Source organism: Mytilus californianus, unplaced genomic scaffold (assembly GCF_021869535.1).
Source record: "Mytilus californianus isolate M0D057914Y unplaced genomic scaffold, xbMytCali1.0.p SCAF_7, whole genome shotgun sequence".
NCBI classification, from domain to species: Eukaryota; Metazoa; Mollusca; class Bivalvia; order Mytilida; family Mytilidae; genus Mytilus; species Mytilus californianus.
Window position 1 is genome coordinate 37,614,638 of NW_026262723.1, and position 15,826 is coordinate 37,630,463.

The 15,826-nt window shown below is 31.8% G+C and overlaps 1 protein-coding gene across 6 annotated transcripts in view; it reads left to right on the top strand.

Moving 5' to 3' along the window:
* The window catches only part of LOC127707951 (uncharacterized), a 34,318-nt gene extending 20,611 nt beyond the window's left edge, over positions 1–13,707 (top strand). For 3 of the 6 annotated variants that reach the window (XM_052212713.1, XM_052212710.1, XM_052212712.1), the window contains 10 exons: positions 485–733; positions 1,376–1,492; positions 2,804–2,905; positions 3,522–3,638; positions 4,161–4,249; positions 5,304–5,393; positions 8,337–8,441; positions 8,722–8,855; positions 11,048–11,073; positions 11,888–13,707. In XM_052212713.1, coding sequence (XP_052068673.1) covers positions 485–733; positions 1,376–1,492; positions 2,804–2,905; positions 3,522–3,638; positions 4,161–4,249; positions 5,304–5,393; positions 8,337–8,441; positions 8,722–8,855; positions 11,048–11,073; positions 11,888–12,067 — 1,209 coding nt within the window. In that variant the 3' untranslated portion in view covers positions 12,068–13,707. The remainder of the gene's footprint in view (positions 1–484; positions 734–1,375; positions 1,493–2,803; positions 2,906–3,521; positions 3,639–4,160; positions 4,250–5,303; positions 5,394–8,336; positions 8,442–8,721; positions 8,856–11,047; positions 11,074–11,887) is intronic. The other 3 variants (XM_052212711.1, XM_052212714.1, XM_052212716.1) reach the window with 3 other exon arrangements.
* The last annotated feature ends 2,119 nt before the right edge of the window (positions 13,708–15,826 follow it).

The window sequence follows — 15,826 nt, forward strand, 5'->3', positions numbered from 1 at the left end:
CTGTGAAAATTGCAAAATTTGGTTGAACAGATAGGGATATTTAATTGGTGGTCTGACACCTTTCATAAAGCATTTTTCAAAACTAAGAAATAAAGTATCAAAGACAAAAGTTTTCCTATAGATACATCCCCAAATATTGATTCCTATGAGAAAAAAATGAAACACTAGTTCATGCTTTTATATTTTAGAATTTTAAAATGTATTGAATTAATAAGATTAAACTATTACTAATATATAGCCTTTATCATGTTTATATTGAAATTTAACTCCATCATTATATAGTTTATACATTGTTTCAGCCCTAAACTTGACTATGCACAGCAGATAAGCAACTTGAGCATACAAGGAAGAGAAATTTTCAAATTTGAAAATAACAAAACTGTAATGGATAGAGTTGAGGCATAACAAAATGTGGAATTGATATATGTGTGAGATTAGTGACTTGTATATTATGAAATAATAAACAATATATTTTATTTTTCAGCAAATGCCTGCCAACTATCCTACACAACAGAAACCATTCTCTTATATATCTAGTCCAAGTTTGTATTTTAATCCAAGGGATCGAGATAATGAATCAGATATCAGCACGTTCAGCAGAGGGACGCCTAAACAGTCTTTAAAGTTTAACCACTCGACGCCATCACCTAAAACCTATAAACCAGTATTGCACTCTCCTGTAAAGGAGGTTCAGCATGCCTGGACAAGTTCTACGATGGTATACCCAGAGTCCGTAAGTTCTTGTTGTTTTGCTGTAGTTCCATAATTTTGAAATCGTTATTGAAGTGTAGAGAAAAATACATGCTTGGAATGGCCATGGAATATCAAAATGAATTATATTTTGAAAAAGTAAAGAATTTTTATTCCCCAGCCGTCACAGGAGGGTGCATTAAGTGTTACCCTTGTGCGTATGTCCTAAAATTGGCTTCTGTTCTCTAACTTTAGTATGTCTCAACCAAATGTTATGAAACTTATACACAATGCTTATTACCACAAAACACAAATTTGGGTGGCGTGACTTTTACCAATCCCAAGTTATGCCCCTTTATAATGTTATATGCAAGCAGGGGCATCATCTGTGTCCCATGGACACATTTTCCATTTATTTTTAAATGTGAAAATGAACTAATTTTTGTTACAACTTTATTTACTGTAAGCAGCATGTTTGATAAAGAAATGTGATATTTCTCTAGATACTTTTGTTTTTAATAAAACTGCAATATAGAAGATTATATTGTACTTATAACATCTAAAAAAAAAACTTTTAACACTGCATATAACTGGAAGCATTCATTTCCTAAAATCTAATTAGTTCATTGCAAGTCTGCTCTTTATTTTAATGTTCGTCACTTCATTCAGGTAATTATATTTTCAGGCATTTGATCCCAGATTACAGCACTGTTTTGACAGAGTGTCAGCTTGTGTCAAAGGATACTTAACTCGTCGTCTGCTAGTCACAGAGAAAGTTCAGGAAGTTGTCAAGACCATTAGCGTAAGTGGCACTGATAAAGTCTCCTACGTTGCACAAACTTGTAAAAATGCAGTTTGTCATTTTTGTGTTACTAGTTAATACTAATTATACTGATATGTATACATATGTCAGAAAATAAAAAAATCTATTTGTATTACCTTTAGAAACAGAAAGAAAAAGTGGCGTGCAAGCTTTTCCCCTGTTGTGTAGAAAGAACAATGTTATATTTTCTGATACAGTCGAACCTTGTTATGTCAAAGTCAAAGGGACCAGACAAAAATATTCCACTTATCCAAGGTTTGACTCATCCAAGGTCGAGTTTGTTGTCACAAATTTTGAATGCTCTACGGTATGAGATTTGTGTAAACGAGATATTTTAAACAGTGTGCCTTATGACACTTTATTCAAACTCAATATTATTTGGTCCCTCATAATAATTAAACAACAAGTACAGATACATAAACACAATATTTACAAAGGTCAGTCACTATAGATTATGAAATCACTCGCGGAACGAAACAAGTTCTGAAAAATTTCTGATGACGGTTGTCTGCTTTGCATTCAGTTATTATAAATTAATCATGAGTGTCTTTATCCTTTTATTTATTGTAGTTAATGAATTTAATTCTAACGATTCATTTAATCTTGGCTTAGGTCATTTAAATTCGTTTCGTTTTTATGTCAGGTGAAATATGTACAACACACTTAAAGTTCCGCTTGGGCCATCAACAAAGGTGTTAATTACCAGTCACCATAAACATGTCATTTTAACTGTTATACAAACAATAGATATGGGAAGATGTGGTATGAGTGCCAATGAGACAACTCTCCATCCAAGTAACAATTTATAAAAGTAAACCATTATAGGTCAAGGTACAGCCTTCAACACGGAGCATTGTATGTTTGTACAGCTTTAATCTCTTTTGGAAATGATTAGGTAACATAAGAAATACTTCCGCTTTGAATTTTTATCATTAAGTCAGCATCTTTTGAACTTCGAGACAACGGTGTCAATTTACATTAATTTTACATCGACAGGACCATAAAATTTACTCGGCTTAATCGATTATTCGAATCATGAACCGAGTTCGACTCATCAGAGGTAAATATGCATTGATCGAATGCAAATTTTATGGGGACCAAGTAGTTACTGTGACTCATCTAAGTTCTCGACACAACCGAGTTTGACACAATGAGGTTTGACTGTATTGTGCATAAATTGTTTTTATCTTGCAATTGAATAATAATCATGATAAGATGTCTAGATTTATAATTTTCCAGTGGTTGCAAACAATTTCTGAATTTACAGTTTATGTATTTTGTTTCTTGTAGGATACCAAATGTTTTGCAAGAAGCTTTCAAGCTGAAACTCCCATTAAGAAAGGTCAAGTCAACAATCAAGATAGAGATCTGCTGGACAGAATTATTGCACAGGTAAACATAAGCCCCTGTCAAAATAACAAAGTAAAATGTGTCTCCAGTTTTCACAGATGCTGAAAGTCAGCTTTATTCTTCAGCAGTTGCATACAATGCCTTGTCACAGTGGTTGAAATACAGTGAAACTTGTGTTTAAAAAAGTAAAAGATACCAAGGGGATAATAAAAAAAACTTGTCAAGAATAACAAGACATTATCATAGACAAAAATACTAGCAATAGTCTACAAAACACCACAGGAAACTAAAGACTGAACCCAACCAAAAACCTGAATTGGTCTCAGATGCTCTAGAAAAAAAGTAGATCCTGCTCTCCCAGTGGCAGCTGTCATGTTTCTAATGGCAAGTTTAAATTTGGTGATAAGATGCCACAACCAAGGAAAATAGGCGCTGAACCTTGTCAATGAGAATGGATCCAATGTCATTATTGGTAAAAACTGAAAACATATCTAAACAAAACAATTTTCAGTCCTTAACGGGTTTACTGTATATCAAATATTTGTTAACAGATTTTCTCTAAATATACAACTTTTCTGCATCAAGAGTGCTTTTTTGTCTTGAATAAGACTTTTTCTAATAAATCATTGATAGTATTTTCAAATAATTTTTGTTTCAGCTGCAGGCAGCTTTGTTAGATGTACATGAGATATTTTTTGACATACCAGTTTGGGAGAGGATGCAGATAATAGATCATGATAGACAGCTGAGGGGAGAGAGACGTCTCAGAGAAAGTGTAAGATATTTATGTGTATTTTTATCTTTTTTCAATGTTTTACAGTAAAGAAATTTATTATTATATAAACTGAATGTTGACAAAATTATTTTAAAAAATTAGACAATAACAAGATAATGTTATTTGAATAAATAACTGGGAAATGCATACTTAAATTCGACCAAACAAATATTTATATTTAAAGAGAAAGCAATTGAACAAAACATCAAAAATCTTCTCAGAAAGATAATGTGAATATGTTTCTATGGATCATAAGGGCTATTGCATTAAAATGTATGTGGCAGGGTAGGAAGGGAAGTTTAATTATTGAATGTGAGTCATTGGTCTTTTTTCAGTATGCGTCTATTACCATTATGCAAAATATCTAAAAATGGTTCTTGGTTGTAGGGATATTTTGAAAGTCCCTTCCTACCCTCCCACATACATTTTAATGGAATAGTCCTAAATTTGTTGATAAATAATGATGCAAAGAAGAAATAAATTTGATGTTCCTGTTTATTAGATTATATCTTTGAATTACAGGGTGCTACTACCAGATCAAGTGTATCCTCATCACAACCAAGGATCAGTTCTGCCACACTGAAGGCAATGGAAAGAAAAAGAAAAGCACAGTATCCTTGTGTTGAGAGAACATATCAAATCATTAAACATACACTTCATTGCTATTTGTCTACCATTGCTTGACATTGCAGACGTTCCCTTAAAAATTTTAAGTCACAAGAGAAAAACAAAAGATTAATGTATGACCTCAATAGTTGTAGTGTCACAAATTCAAGGGGTCAAGTGTTGCAGATTCTCAATTAGGGATAATGTCTATTAAAAACAGATAAAGTGGTAAATGTCAATAAGGCAAACAAAAAATGAAAATCTGTAGGTCACTGTTTGGCCTGATACAATGAGTGGACACACACACACATCTAATAGTATGCTTTTAATGACCATGAGAATTGATAAATGGACAGTCAAAGATCTCAATTCTTGCATTGCATTAATGAGGGCTGTAAAAAAGGGGTATGTGCAAGATGAACGGGAAGTAAAATTGCCATTTTACAATGAATGAAAATTGAAAAAATAGCTTGCATGTTGCTTTTCCAATTTGCAGGAAACACCATCTATAACAAGCTACAAGCTCAAAAAACTAATGAAATGAAAATTGCAAACATGTTGCAAGAAAATAACCCTTTACCATTCTCAATAATTGTAAGACAGATTGTAAAGAAAGATGGTAAAGTCATCCACAGATGTGGGCTCTTAACTTGGAACAGATATAGTGTACAAGGGTGAAAAAAAATCAGAACAAACACTTTTATTTGCCAAAAGGATCAGTTGAAAATTTTATCTATGTGACTACAATTGTGACACAAAATTCTACTTCTAAATATAATCATTTGGCCATAAAATTGAGTGTTTAGCAAGAACAAATAATATTCAGAATCAACTGACATTTGACCTACTGGACAGGAACAATTTCAAACATTTATTTAATGAATTAGTATAACGCCTTCAATTCTATTTCTTCTAGTAGCCAACAAATCAGTGTTGTCTTATAAATACTTTAAATGAGATAGAAAAAATAAACCTTTCCAAATGCATTTATAAGTGTTTTGAAAATCATACATGATATGCAATAACTAAGTAGACTATTATTCCTTGACTTTATCAAAGAGAGGCTGAATCAGCTGTGTTTGGTGACATCAGACCAAGGTCTGCACCTCATGTTGATGAAAGATGTCAGAGAGAAAGTACAGATTTAAGGTATGTTCTAAGGGATAAAAACTTTGAAAACATATTTTACAATATGGATATGAAGAAGAGTTATCTTTCCTTCAGTGCACTCTGGGTTGACATTGGAAAATCTAAAAAGATACAAAAATAATAAGATTGTAACTATTGAAATTATGGAATGGATATATATAGAGAATCAGGTTTGTTTCAAAAATTTGTTTTTATGCTGAAAGTTTTGTAAAATCTTAACTTCCTCAGTTAGGCTCAATGCATCAACTTCAAAGATTTTAATACCAAAAATAGTAAGTTACTCTTCAATTGATAATACTGTTATCATTTATGTAAATCTTATATCATTGAAAAAAGTAATATCTTTTTTGTGTAATTTTTTTGTTTTATTATCAAGACAAGAAAAAATTGTTTTGTCTGATGCTTCTTTGGTTTTTTTTCCATCAATATGAATAAAAAATGGAAAATCTCACAATTATAAAATTTCAATTGCTGAAAACAGATCAAGAGATGTTTACAAAACTTACCACACGGTTACTACATGACATAAATTTCTTTATGAAACATAAGTATATTTGCACATAGTACAATGCACATGAAAGGAACCTCAAAATTAAGATTATACATAAAAACATAAGTAATGAAATCTAACACAAATAATTATTGGAGTCCATATATCTACACATGCATGAAAATTTTTCTCACAAAATGTTTTAAAATTGTAGCAGCTGTCATATTATATTTGATGTATTTTGAATTTTTTGCATGCTTGTTTTAACTAGAATGTTGATTAGTGCAGTCATTCTTTAACCTTTTGTATTTTCTTTTACTGTTTAACAGTTGCATGTGTAAACGTCATTCAAATGAAATTCTGTTTCTAACGCCAAGTCTGCTTGATCTTAACAGTCTGATATTGAATTTTTGTATATGGTCTATTTACAAAAACTTATTGGATATATTTTGATTCAATACATAAATTGCAAATTTTCAGTTACAAAACTATTTCATATGTTGAGTGTTTGCAGAGATAATTTTGAAAGGTATGGATTCATTTAACACCCAAGTTTATTCAATAGACATAAAAAGTCAGTCTACATTGACCTTGAAAACAACCATTTTTCTGAATGGCCATATACATATTTCATGATTTTTGTCGAGCCTTTGACTTTTGTTGAAAAAGCGAGACATAGCGATCCTACATTCCGTCGCCGTTGTCAGCGGCGGCGTCCACAAATATTCACTCTGTGGTTAAAGTTTTTGAAATTTTAATAACTTTCTTAAACTAACCTGGATTTCTACCAAACTTGGACAGAAGCTTGTTTATGATCATAAGATATAGTATTCAGAAGTTAATTTAAAAAAAAAAAAAAATATAGTTTTCCGAATTTTACTTATAAATGGACTTAGTTTAGTTTTTCTGCCAGGAAACATTACATTCACTCTGTGGTAAAAGTTTTTGAAATTTTGATAACTTTCTTTAACTATTCTGGATTTCTACCAAACTTGGACAGAAGCTTGTTTATGATCATAAGATAGTATCCAGATGTAAATTTAGTAAAAAGAATTAATTTTTTTTCCGTATTTTACTTATAAATGGACTTAGTTTTTCTGCCAGGAAACATTACATTCACTCTGTGGTAAAAGTTTTTAAAATTTTAATAACTTACTATCCTGGATTTGTACCAAACTTGGACAAAAGCTTGTTTATGATCAAAAGCTAGTATCTAGAAGGAAATTTTGTTAAAATTTTGTACCTGTTTTTTCGTATTTTACTTATAAATGGACTCAGTTTTTCTTCCAGTTAACATTACAGTTAAAGTTTTTAAAACATTTATTAGATTCATAAACTATCCTGGATTTTTACCAAACTTGGACAGAAGCTTCTTACAATCAAAAGATAGTATTGAGAGGAATATTTTTATTAATTTTTTTCCTCATTTTTGTTGAGCCTGCGATTAACAGCAAAAGTAGGCGAGACACTGGGTTCCGTTGAACCCTTACAAATTTTTTGACAGAGAAACCTGTTTAGATATAACTCATTTATTAGTCTGAAATTGGAATAATTTTGAACCATTCAAACTTTTGTAGTCAAACACCTAAATGTTAAGCTGAACAAATTCTTCTGTCCCTTCAGACAGGTTTTGCATTTATATGTATTTTCAACTGGTCATCTCTTCAGTTCATTTGACTTTGAACTTCCAATATGTGTGTACTTGAATTTCAATTCTTCAGAGTAAAAGGTGTGTTGAGGGTCTTATTTAACTTCACTGAAATTTCGATTTATGTCTATTTTAAACTTGAAATATTCAAAACTAAGGACAGGTAGTTTATGATCCAATAATGTCACAATAAATGTAGTTGTGAGATCAAAACCCTTCTGTGTACATTTGTGAAAAGTTCATACATTTTTGTCAATTTTTTAAATAATTTTTTTACCTACAATTATGCAGGTACCAAATAAATAATTAATCAAAGTGTGAGTCTATTTTAGCAGTTACTTTCATATAAAACAGTTACTTTCATATAAATATTGATTTTGGTACTTGCAAGTGCCCAAAATTTTCCACTCATGCTTGTCCCAAATATCTGTCAAAATATGAAAATTTTTACATTTTTAAGATTTTTGTAGAAAAATTGTAACATTGAGCTGACTAATAATGAAATTTAAAAGGCTTTACAATTTAAACTTTGCACATACTTATCTTTTTTTATGCAAAAGTCATCAGATTTTACAATATTTTGGAAATTTTAGATCAAATAGGGATCTTTAATAGCATACCTACTCCTTATCTCGCTTATGTATTGAAATTTGACAAACCTTTTACTTTCATCCAAATTTCAAAACTTTGCCTTGCTAGCTCTTATTGTTTTGCTTTAATGCTTTTTTTGGTTGGCTTTTAGTAGTCTTTCTAACTGTTGTGCATGCTATCTAACTATCGCTCCTAAAAACAATTGATATTTCAGTGGACCTTTGAGAAGACACTTCCAATTTCTTTTATCCAGGGCTCTGCAACCATCTCATATTACACACAGTCATAACACATCACAGAGTGGCAATACCACGGCAAGGTACATCATATCATGCATTTAATATAAGTTTTTTTTAAGACAAAATTAGTTTGTTATTAAAAGATTTTATTTTGGCGAGATAGAAATCCTCAAACGATATATGCATGAGGAAAACAGTCAAAATGGAAATTCATTATGTATTTTAGGGCAGGATTGAAAGAAATTGATTTATAGAATTAATGATATCATTTAGTAAAGTTTTTTTAGTCCTTATTGTTAAAATATATATTTTTTTAATATTCTAAGAATAAAAAAATAAATAGAATTGCTTTTTTTTCAGAATGAAAACTCGTCCAAAAACAGCACCAAGTCAGCCAGTCCAACATCAGCATCCAGTACACCAAGCAACTAATCCTTCCAATCAGCAGACAGCAGCTACAGCAGCAACTAAAACAAGGAAAACAGCTAGTACAGGTTCATACCATATTTCATTTATTATATGAATATGAATACGTCAAAAACACATAATTTAAATTTTTTAGTGTCTCACTAGACACCAAGTCAAGGAAGCAACACTTAGCGTTGCTGTTTCTAGTAACGGCAACAGTGTGACTATTTTTAAAGATTGTGATTAGGTCACATTAAGGGGAACCTCTAATGGTATGTCAGTGATATTTTGAAGGAAGGTGTATTATCATTAACACTTCTCATTTCCATGGATGTTATTTGGCCTCACCACCTCAGTTATGTCCATTCACTTTGAAAATTTTGTGCTTTATTACATGTCAAAATGTTTCCATTAAGATTCCAACATTTGCTTTATACTATAAAAATTACATACAGGTGAGACATATCTCTGTGTCAACAGTTCGTTGAATGTTATTTATAGTTTTCCTTGCATTTTTGTTTTGTCACCAAAATAAAAGAATAATCAATAATATAATTTTAAAATGCAATAGCTTCTCAGAGAATCTTTCCAAAGTACTAATAAAAGTCATCTGGTGAAAGGTGAAATATAATAATTTAATCAGATCTAAAAAAAACAATGAACTTTTTATACGACCACAAAAAAATTTGTGGTCGTATATTGGTATCACGTCGTCATCGTCTGCATCATCCAAAGACATTTGGTTTCCGGACAATAACTTTAGTATATGTAAATAGAAATCTATGAAATTTAAAGACAAGGTTTATAACCACAAAAGGCAGGTTGGGATTGATTTTGGGGGTTATGTTCCTAACAGTTTAGGAATAAGGGGCCAAAAAGGGGCCCAAATAAGCATTTTTCTAGTTTCTAGACAATAACTTGTGGAAAGGTGTATGGATCTCTCTAAAATTAGATTACAAGTTTCCATACCACAAAGGGATGGTTAGGATTAGCTTTGGGGGGGGGGGGGTTATGGCTCAAACCATTTAGGAATAAGGGGCAGAAAACGGGGGAAAACAAGGGTTTCCTAGTTAATGGACAATTACTTATAAGTACAATGTTATGTTTGGATTACCTCCCTTACACTGCTTTTAAATTATGTATAAAGAAATGTTGTATTGTCTTGAGGTGATTAGCTGTCAATTTATTTTAAGAAGTTACTATTAAAAATGCTGATTAAGGAATATTAATTTTAGCCATGATTATGTATGTCATTTTCTATTTTAAGACTTTTTTAATGTATTTAAATGGGTAATTATGGTTGCAAACTCCATTGGAAATTTGAATTGAGATTATGACCATATCTTGAGGGAAAGATATATTTTTTTTGAAAAAGGAGGGGGGGGGGACAATTTTTTCTCATTTCAGATTTCTGAAATTAAAAAGAAAATTTCTTCAAATATTTGTGTTTTTTTTTTGCAAAAAAAAGGGGGGGGGGGTCAATTCGCAACAGCATAGTGTATTGCACAAAAGCAAAAAATTGAATATAAATTCAAATTATATAACCAATTCTTAGTTCTTTGACTACAGTTATTCTGTGTCAAAAACCTATTATGTGTCAAATATTTAATTACAATCCAAATTCAGACCTGTATCAAGCACGAATATTGTGTCCATTTTTGCCCCAACTGTTCAGGGTTGGACCTCTGCGGTTGTATCCAGCTGCACTCTGTGAAGCAATTTATTTAACACATGTAAACCTACAAATTATGTGGCTTAATCAATTTAAGTGCCAGTCCAAGTAAGATTCAGGCAATTTGAATAATTAAAACATGGTCAGACAAAAACTGCCAACTGCCAAATGTTCATTTCCAGTGCATTTGAACCAAATTATATCTTCTATAATATATAATAAGAACAGAAAAAGGAAATGAACGTTATTTTCAAGCATTACTACATATAAGGAACTGAAATTAATGTAGACTTGAGTGGGTTTTTGTTTGTCATGTTTTCATCACTGCCTGATTCTTAGGCAGACAGGCACTTATTCAATTTTAAACACTGAAGCATCCTCTGTTGATTGCAAAACTTAGTAGCTTACACATTTACAATTAGAAACACAGTCACTTGATTACTTCAGCAATTTTTTTTCCTTGATCTTTTTTTTTTATGGAAAATTTATTTTAGTCAACCTCCTTGACATTGTTCAATCTTGGTTGATTAATTAGGGTTTAACTTTCATTTTGCATAAATTCTTTTCTGTGGGTTCAACCTTATTAAAGTTTCTATTTTTATCCAGTTTTAGCTAGATACAGAAAAAATGAGGTAAAAGCTTGGATAAGTGGGATTTTTCATTTTTAATTGTGTTTAATTTTAATTGCTTCATAAAATATCATTCTTTCATCATAACACATTTTTGTTATCGTAAAATAACTAAAATGCTAGGGTCATGCATTTTAGAGCATAAATGTGATAATCTTGAAAAAATATTATAGCTCTGTTAATTATTGTGTAGTGTGTGGTTACAAATCATGTCATATTTAATAGCAAACATTTTGGTAGCTGTAACAGTTTCTAAATCATTGCTCATATTTAATTTGGGTTGTAGTGGATGAGGAATAACTGTGTTATGACAGGTCAGAAGCAGTATCAAAATGAAAATCGTTGTTCGCTCTAAATGTGGATTATTGTGGATAACTTTGTTTTTTTTTAATCAAAACAAATATGCAACACAAACTGCTATTTATTTTCTAGATCCAGTCCTAATCAAAATAATATCCTGTTTCAGATCCTGTAATATCTGTACACCACAAATTTTATTCCTAAATGATTGACCCTATCAATTTCCTATTACTTTTTTTAACTAAAGACCTGTAAAAGCCTTTCATATGATCAGCATAATGAAATGTATTTGTTGTTTTTATTGCTTCAGAGATTGATGGTTTTCTTGAAATTTGTTTTTACTGTTAACAGACAAACACTACAAAGAAAATATATATTGCACAGTACAAACCCCAGCAAAAACTGGGCAAACCCAGGTGTTCTGGAAGGATCAGAGTTTCTGCTCTATTAGTGGTGTGTTTGATTGATAATGAGCAGAAATAAAGTAGTATTGTTAAAATATTCTTTTGTCTTTCAGCAAAATCATCAACTACATCAGCAGCATCAGTTGCCCCAAAGAAGAAAAAGTCTGGGAAAGCCTGGAGATGATGAAAAGTTTGTAGGGAGCAGAGGACAAGTCCAATTACATCGTGCAGTATGTGAAAAACTGATGGGGAACAGAGCAAAGGGCAGCAGGCAGAAAACCAGTGAAGTTTGAGTTCAGCAGATGTCAACCAAGTGCATCATGGGATATCTGAAGCCATTAAAATTTGTCATATTTATGAATTGATCTCAGTTTCTGGAAGGTTGAAAATGTGAATCTCATTTTGTATCATGCCATGTATTCAAGATAGAGATGATGTTTGTAAATGAGTTTCAAAACTTGTTTCATATCTATTTGAAAAGCTGTAAACAAATGCATTTAAAGTTTTATATTATATGTCTATTGCAATCTTTAAATTTATGGATATTGAACAAATTTATCTGGATTTCATAATTCACTAAAACCTCAAAATTTAATACTCAATGAAAGGCATATATACCATAGATTTATAATGAGTTTTAATAGTTCAATGCCATAGATTCATCCATATTTTTCATAAACCATGAAGAAATTATTGTTTTTCCACAAACCATGAAAGTAGAAGGTCCGGTAAGAGCTAATTTTGGCCCTAAAATTTGAAGTACATCCGATGTAAGATTTTTTACTTTTTTTAAACACTTAAGTGTCTACTTCAGTTGATTCAATTAGTTTATGTAAAAGATTTGAACTGATTTGGTCATAAATGACGCTCAAATTGAAGCTTAAATATGAAAAATCTATCAAATATGCCATAAAACGTAACCTTTCAGATGGTTTTTGTCTAAAATGTAATTGGCCGCATTCGTGTTCAGTCTCAACCTTTATATATGTTATGTATTATCATCAAATACAAGATATATTTAAATATTAAGACTGAACACAAGTGCGGCCACTTCCATTTTAGACAAAAACCATCTTAAAATTAGCACAAATGCTAAAATTGTGAATATTTCAGTAATTTTGCATGAATTAATGATGATAGTACCTGATGCATGTGCATTGTATTGTCAAAAGCAGCCCATATTTATGTAACAAAAGTATTCTACTTTCCAATAAATAGCTAAAAGTTTACATTTTTAACAATCTGTAAAAATGCTATATTTTGGGACCAAAAGGGGGTCTTACTGGGCCTACCCCTTTAGCAAATTATTGTTTTTTTAACAAACCATTGAAGTTGAGCAGATTATGGCTTTTTCTACAAACCATAAAACTTGGAAGAAGCTACCAGAAATACAAATAATTAATATATTTCTATGCGTTTAAAAAAAAAATTATGTTACATTTTATCATTTCACTATTTGAAGAGCGATACACATAAAAACCTTGAATTTCTATGTAAAATTTGGTTTGATTTAACTGATGATGACTGAAGATTGTTAATTGGGGCAAAAATAGTTTCTCCATCATAAAAAAAATACCCCACTTCTTTTACCTGAAATAGAACAAAACAACAAAGTTAAAATCCACTTGCCATGTTTTGTTTGAGGAATGCTCTAAAGAATAAATATATGATCCCTTCATCTTCATCAAAGATCAGGTCATTTTCTTACACCTTGTACTCACACAAAATGTCAACATCCAATATTGAAGATCATTTCAGAAAAACAGAGATATTTTGTTACATTGATATAAAGTTTAATTGTGCACAGTGTTGTGTTATGAACCATATTTTGTTATGTTTTATTTTTATGATTTGTTATTTTTATATGTAAGTCATTCTTTGTTGCCAAACAGATAAAATATCTGTGATTATGAATAAACAAGGTATTATTCTTCTTATTTGTTGTTTTTTTAGAACAAATTTGTTTTAAAAGAGGGACGAAAGATACCAGAGGGACAGTGAAACTCATAGATCGAAAACAAACTGACAACGCCATGGCCAAAAATAAAAAGACAAACAGACAAATAAAATACAGATGACACAACATAGAAAACTAAAGACTAAGCAACACGAACCCCACCAAAAACTGGGGGTGATCTCAGGTGCTCCGGAAGGGTAAGCAGATCCTGCTCCACATGTGGCACCCGTCGTGTTGCTTATGTTATTACAAATCCGGTAAATAGTCTTATTCGGTAGGTCACATTCATGAAAAGGGAAGGGTCTTGTAGTTACGACATAAGGAACATATCAGATATCATCTGTGAAACGGTTATTCCATAACAGTCAACCAACTCGTGATGGCGTCTGACCTGGTCCAGAAGGTCATGTGGGTTATTGCCATCAGTTTGCATTCATTGTCCTTCCATCGTTAGATAGTTTCATTTTCATTATCTTCTCTGAAACTACCAGGCTAATCTAAACCAAAGTTGACAATAGTAATACATGTATATCAAAGGTCTTTTATATAAATTCCTCGTTTGGTTGTGATCAGAGGAAAATATCACATCACATTTTCATCATTTTCTACGCTGCCAGTTTTATCCAATTTTGACAGAAATTATGTCTTTTTTTCATTGTTATCTTGATTTTAAAGATATTCTACCTCTGTGTAGTAGTTACCAACAAACTTTTCAATTTGCAGCTACATCTACACACTGGCCCATCAATATGATCCTGTTGTCTGGCTTCATCAGGTATGCTGCTTGCTGAAAATTGTAATCTATTTTTTAGGCGATTCAAAACTGAGAACAGGTCAAACTGTCTTATTTACTAAGACTCCTCCTCAATGGTCTTGTACTAGAATGCTTGCCTGGATTGAGGAAGGTTATGGGTTGAATCCCTATCTGGGTCAAACCAAGGACTAAAAAATTGGTATTTGCTTTTAACAATTAACTGCCCTTAAGGAGTAAGAATGGTCAGAATAATGTTTTGGAGTAGTGTGACATATCTTCCTGACAATTGTTACCTTTTGAGCTAGTTTTTGTTTGGTGTGTGACGAAAGTCACAGTATGCAAGACAGAGATTACTATCGGGCAGTGGCAGATACTATTATTATAAAGTTTTATATTTCAGAGGGTAGAAGACCTGGATGCTCCATAACTTGTATACTGGTAGCTTGTGTTACTTAGTTTCCGTCTGTCATATGTCCATTGTCCTTGACCTCATTTTCATAGTTCAGCGACCGCTTTTGTCATGTGAATTTCTCACTAATTATGAATAACAGGATAACTATACTTGGTATATTGGTTCCTTGCAAGGTCTACATGTCCGCCAGACAAAAGTTCACCCAACCTTTGACCTCATTTTATGGATCCATGATCAAGGTTAAAGTTTGGGGATTAGGTCTGTTCCTCAGATACTATTTAAGAAGTAGGTCAACTATATGTGATGTATGGAATGTTTGTAAGGTGAACATATCAGTCTGACAGGTTTCATCTGACCTTGGCCTCATTTTCATGGTTCATTGTTCAATGTTGAGTTTTGTGGTTTGGTCTGTTTTTCAAATACTATAAGCAATAGGTCAACTTTATTTGGTGTATGGAATAATTGTAAGATGTACATGTCTGTCTGGCAGGTATCATCTGACCTTGTCCTCATTTTTATAGTTCATAGGTCAATGTTCGCTTTCCTGTTTTGGTCCTCTTCTCATATACTATAAGCGATAGGTCAACTAAGTTTTGGTGCACTCGACTACAATCTTAATTGACTAGGATTGTCAGTTTTCCTATCGAAGGTCGTTGGTTTTCTCTGGGCACTCCGACTTCCCCCACCAATAAAAACTGGCCGCCACAAAATAGCCCAAAAGTGGCGCTTAAATGTGGCGTTAAAACACCAACAATCAATCAATCAACTAAGTTTTACTTTTCCTTCTTAAGTCTGTTACTTAAGTTACTATAAGCAATATTGTCAACTATATATAGTGCATGGAATGATTGTAAGGTTTTAATGTCTCTGGCATGTATCACATCTGACATTGATCCCATTTTCATGGTTTGTTCTGTTTCTCGATTACT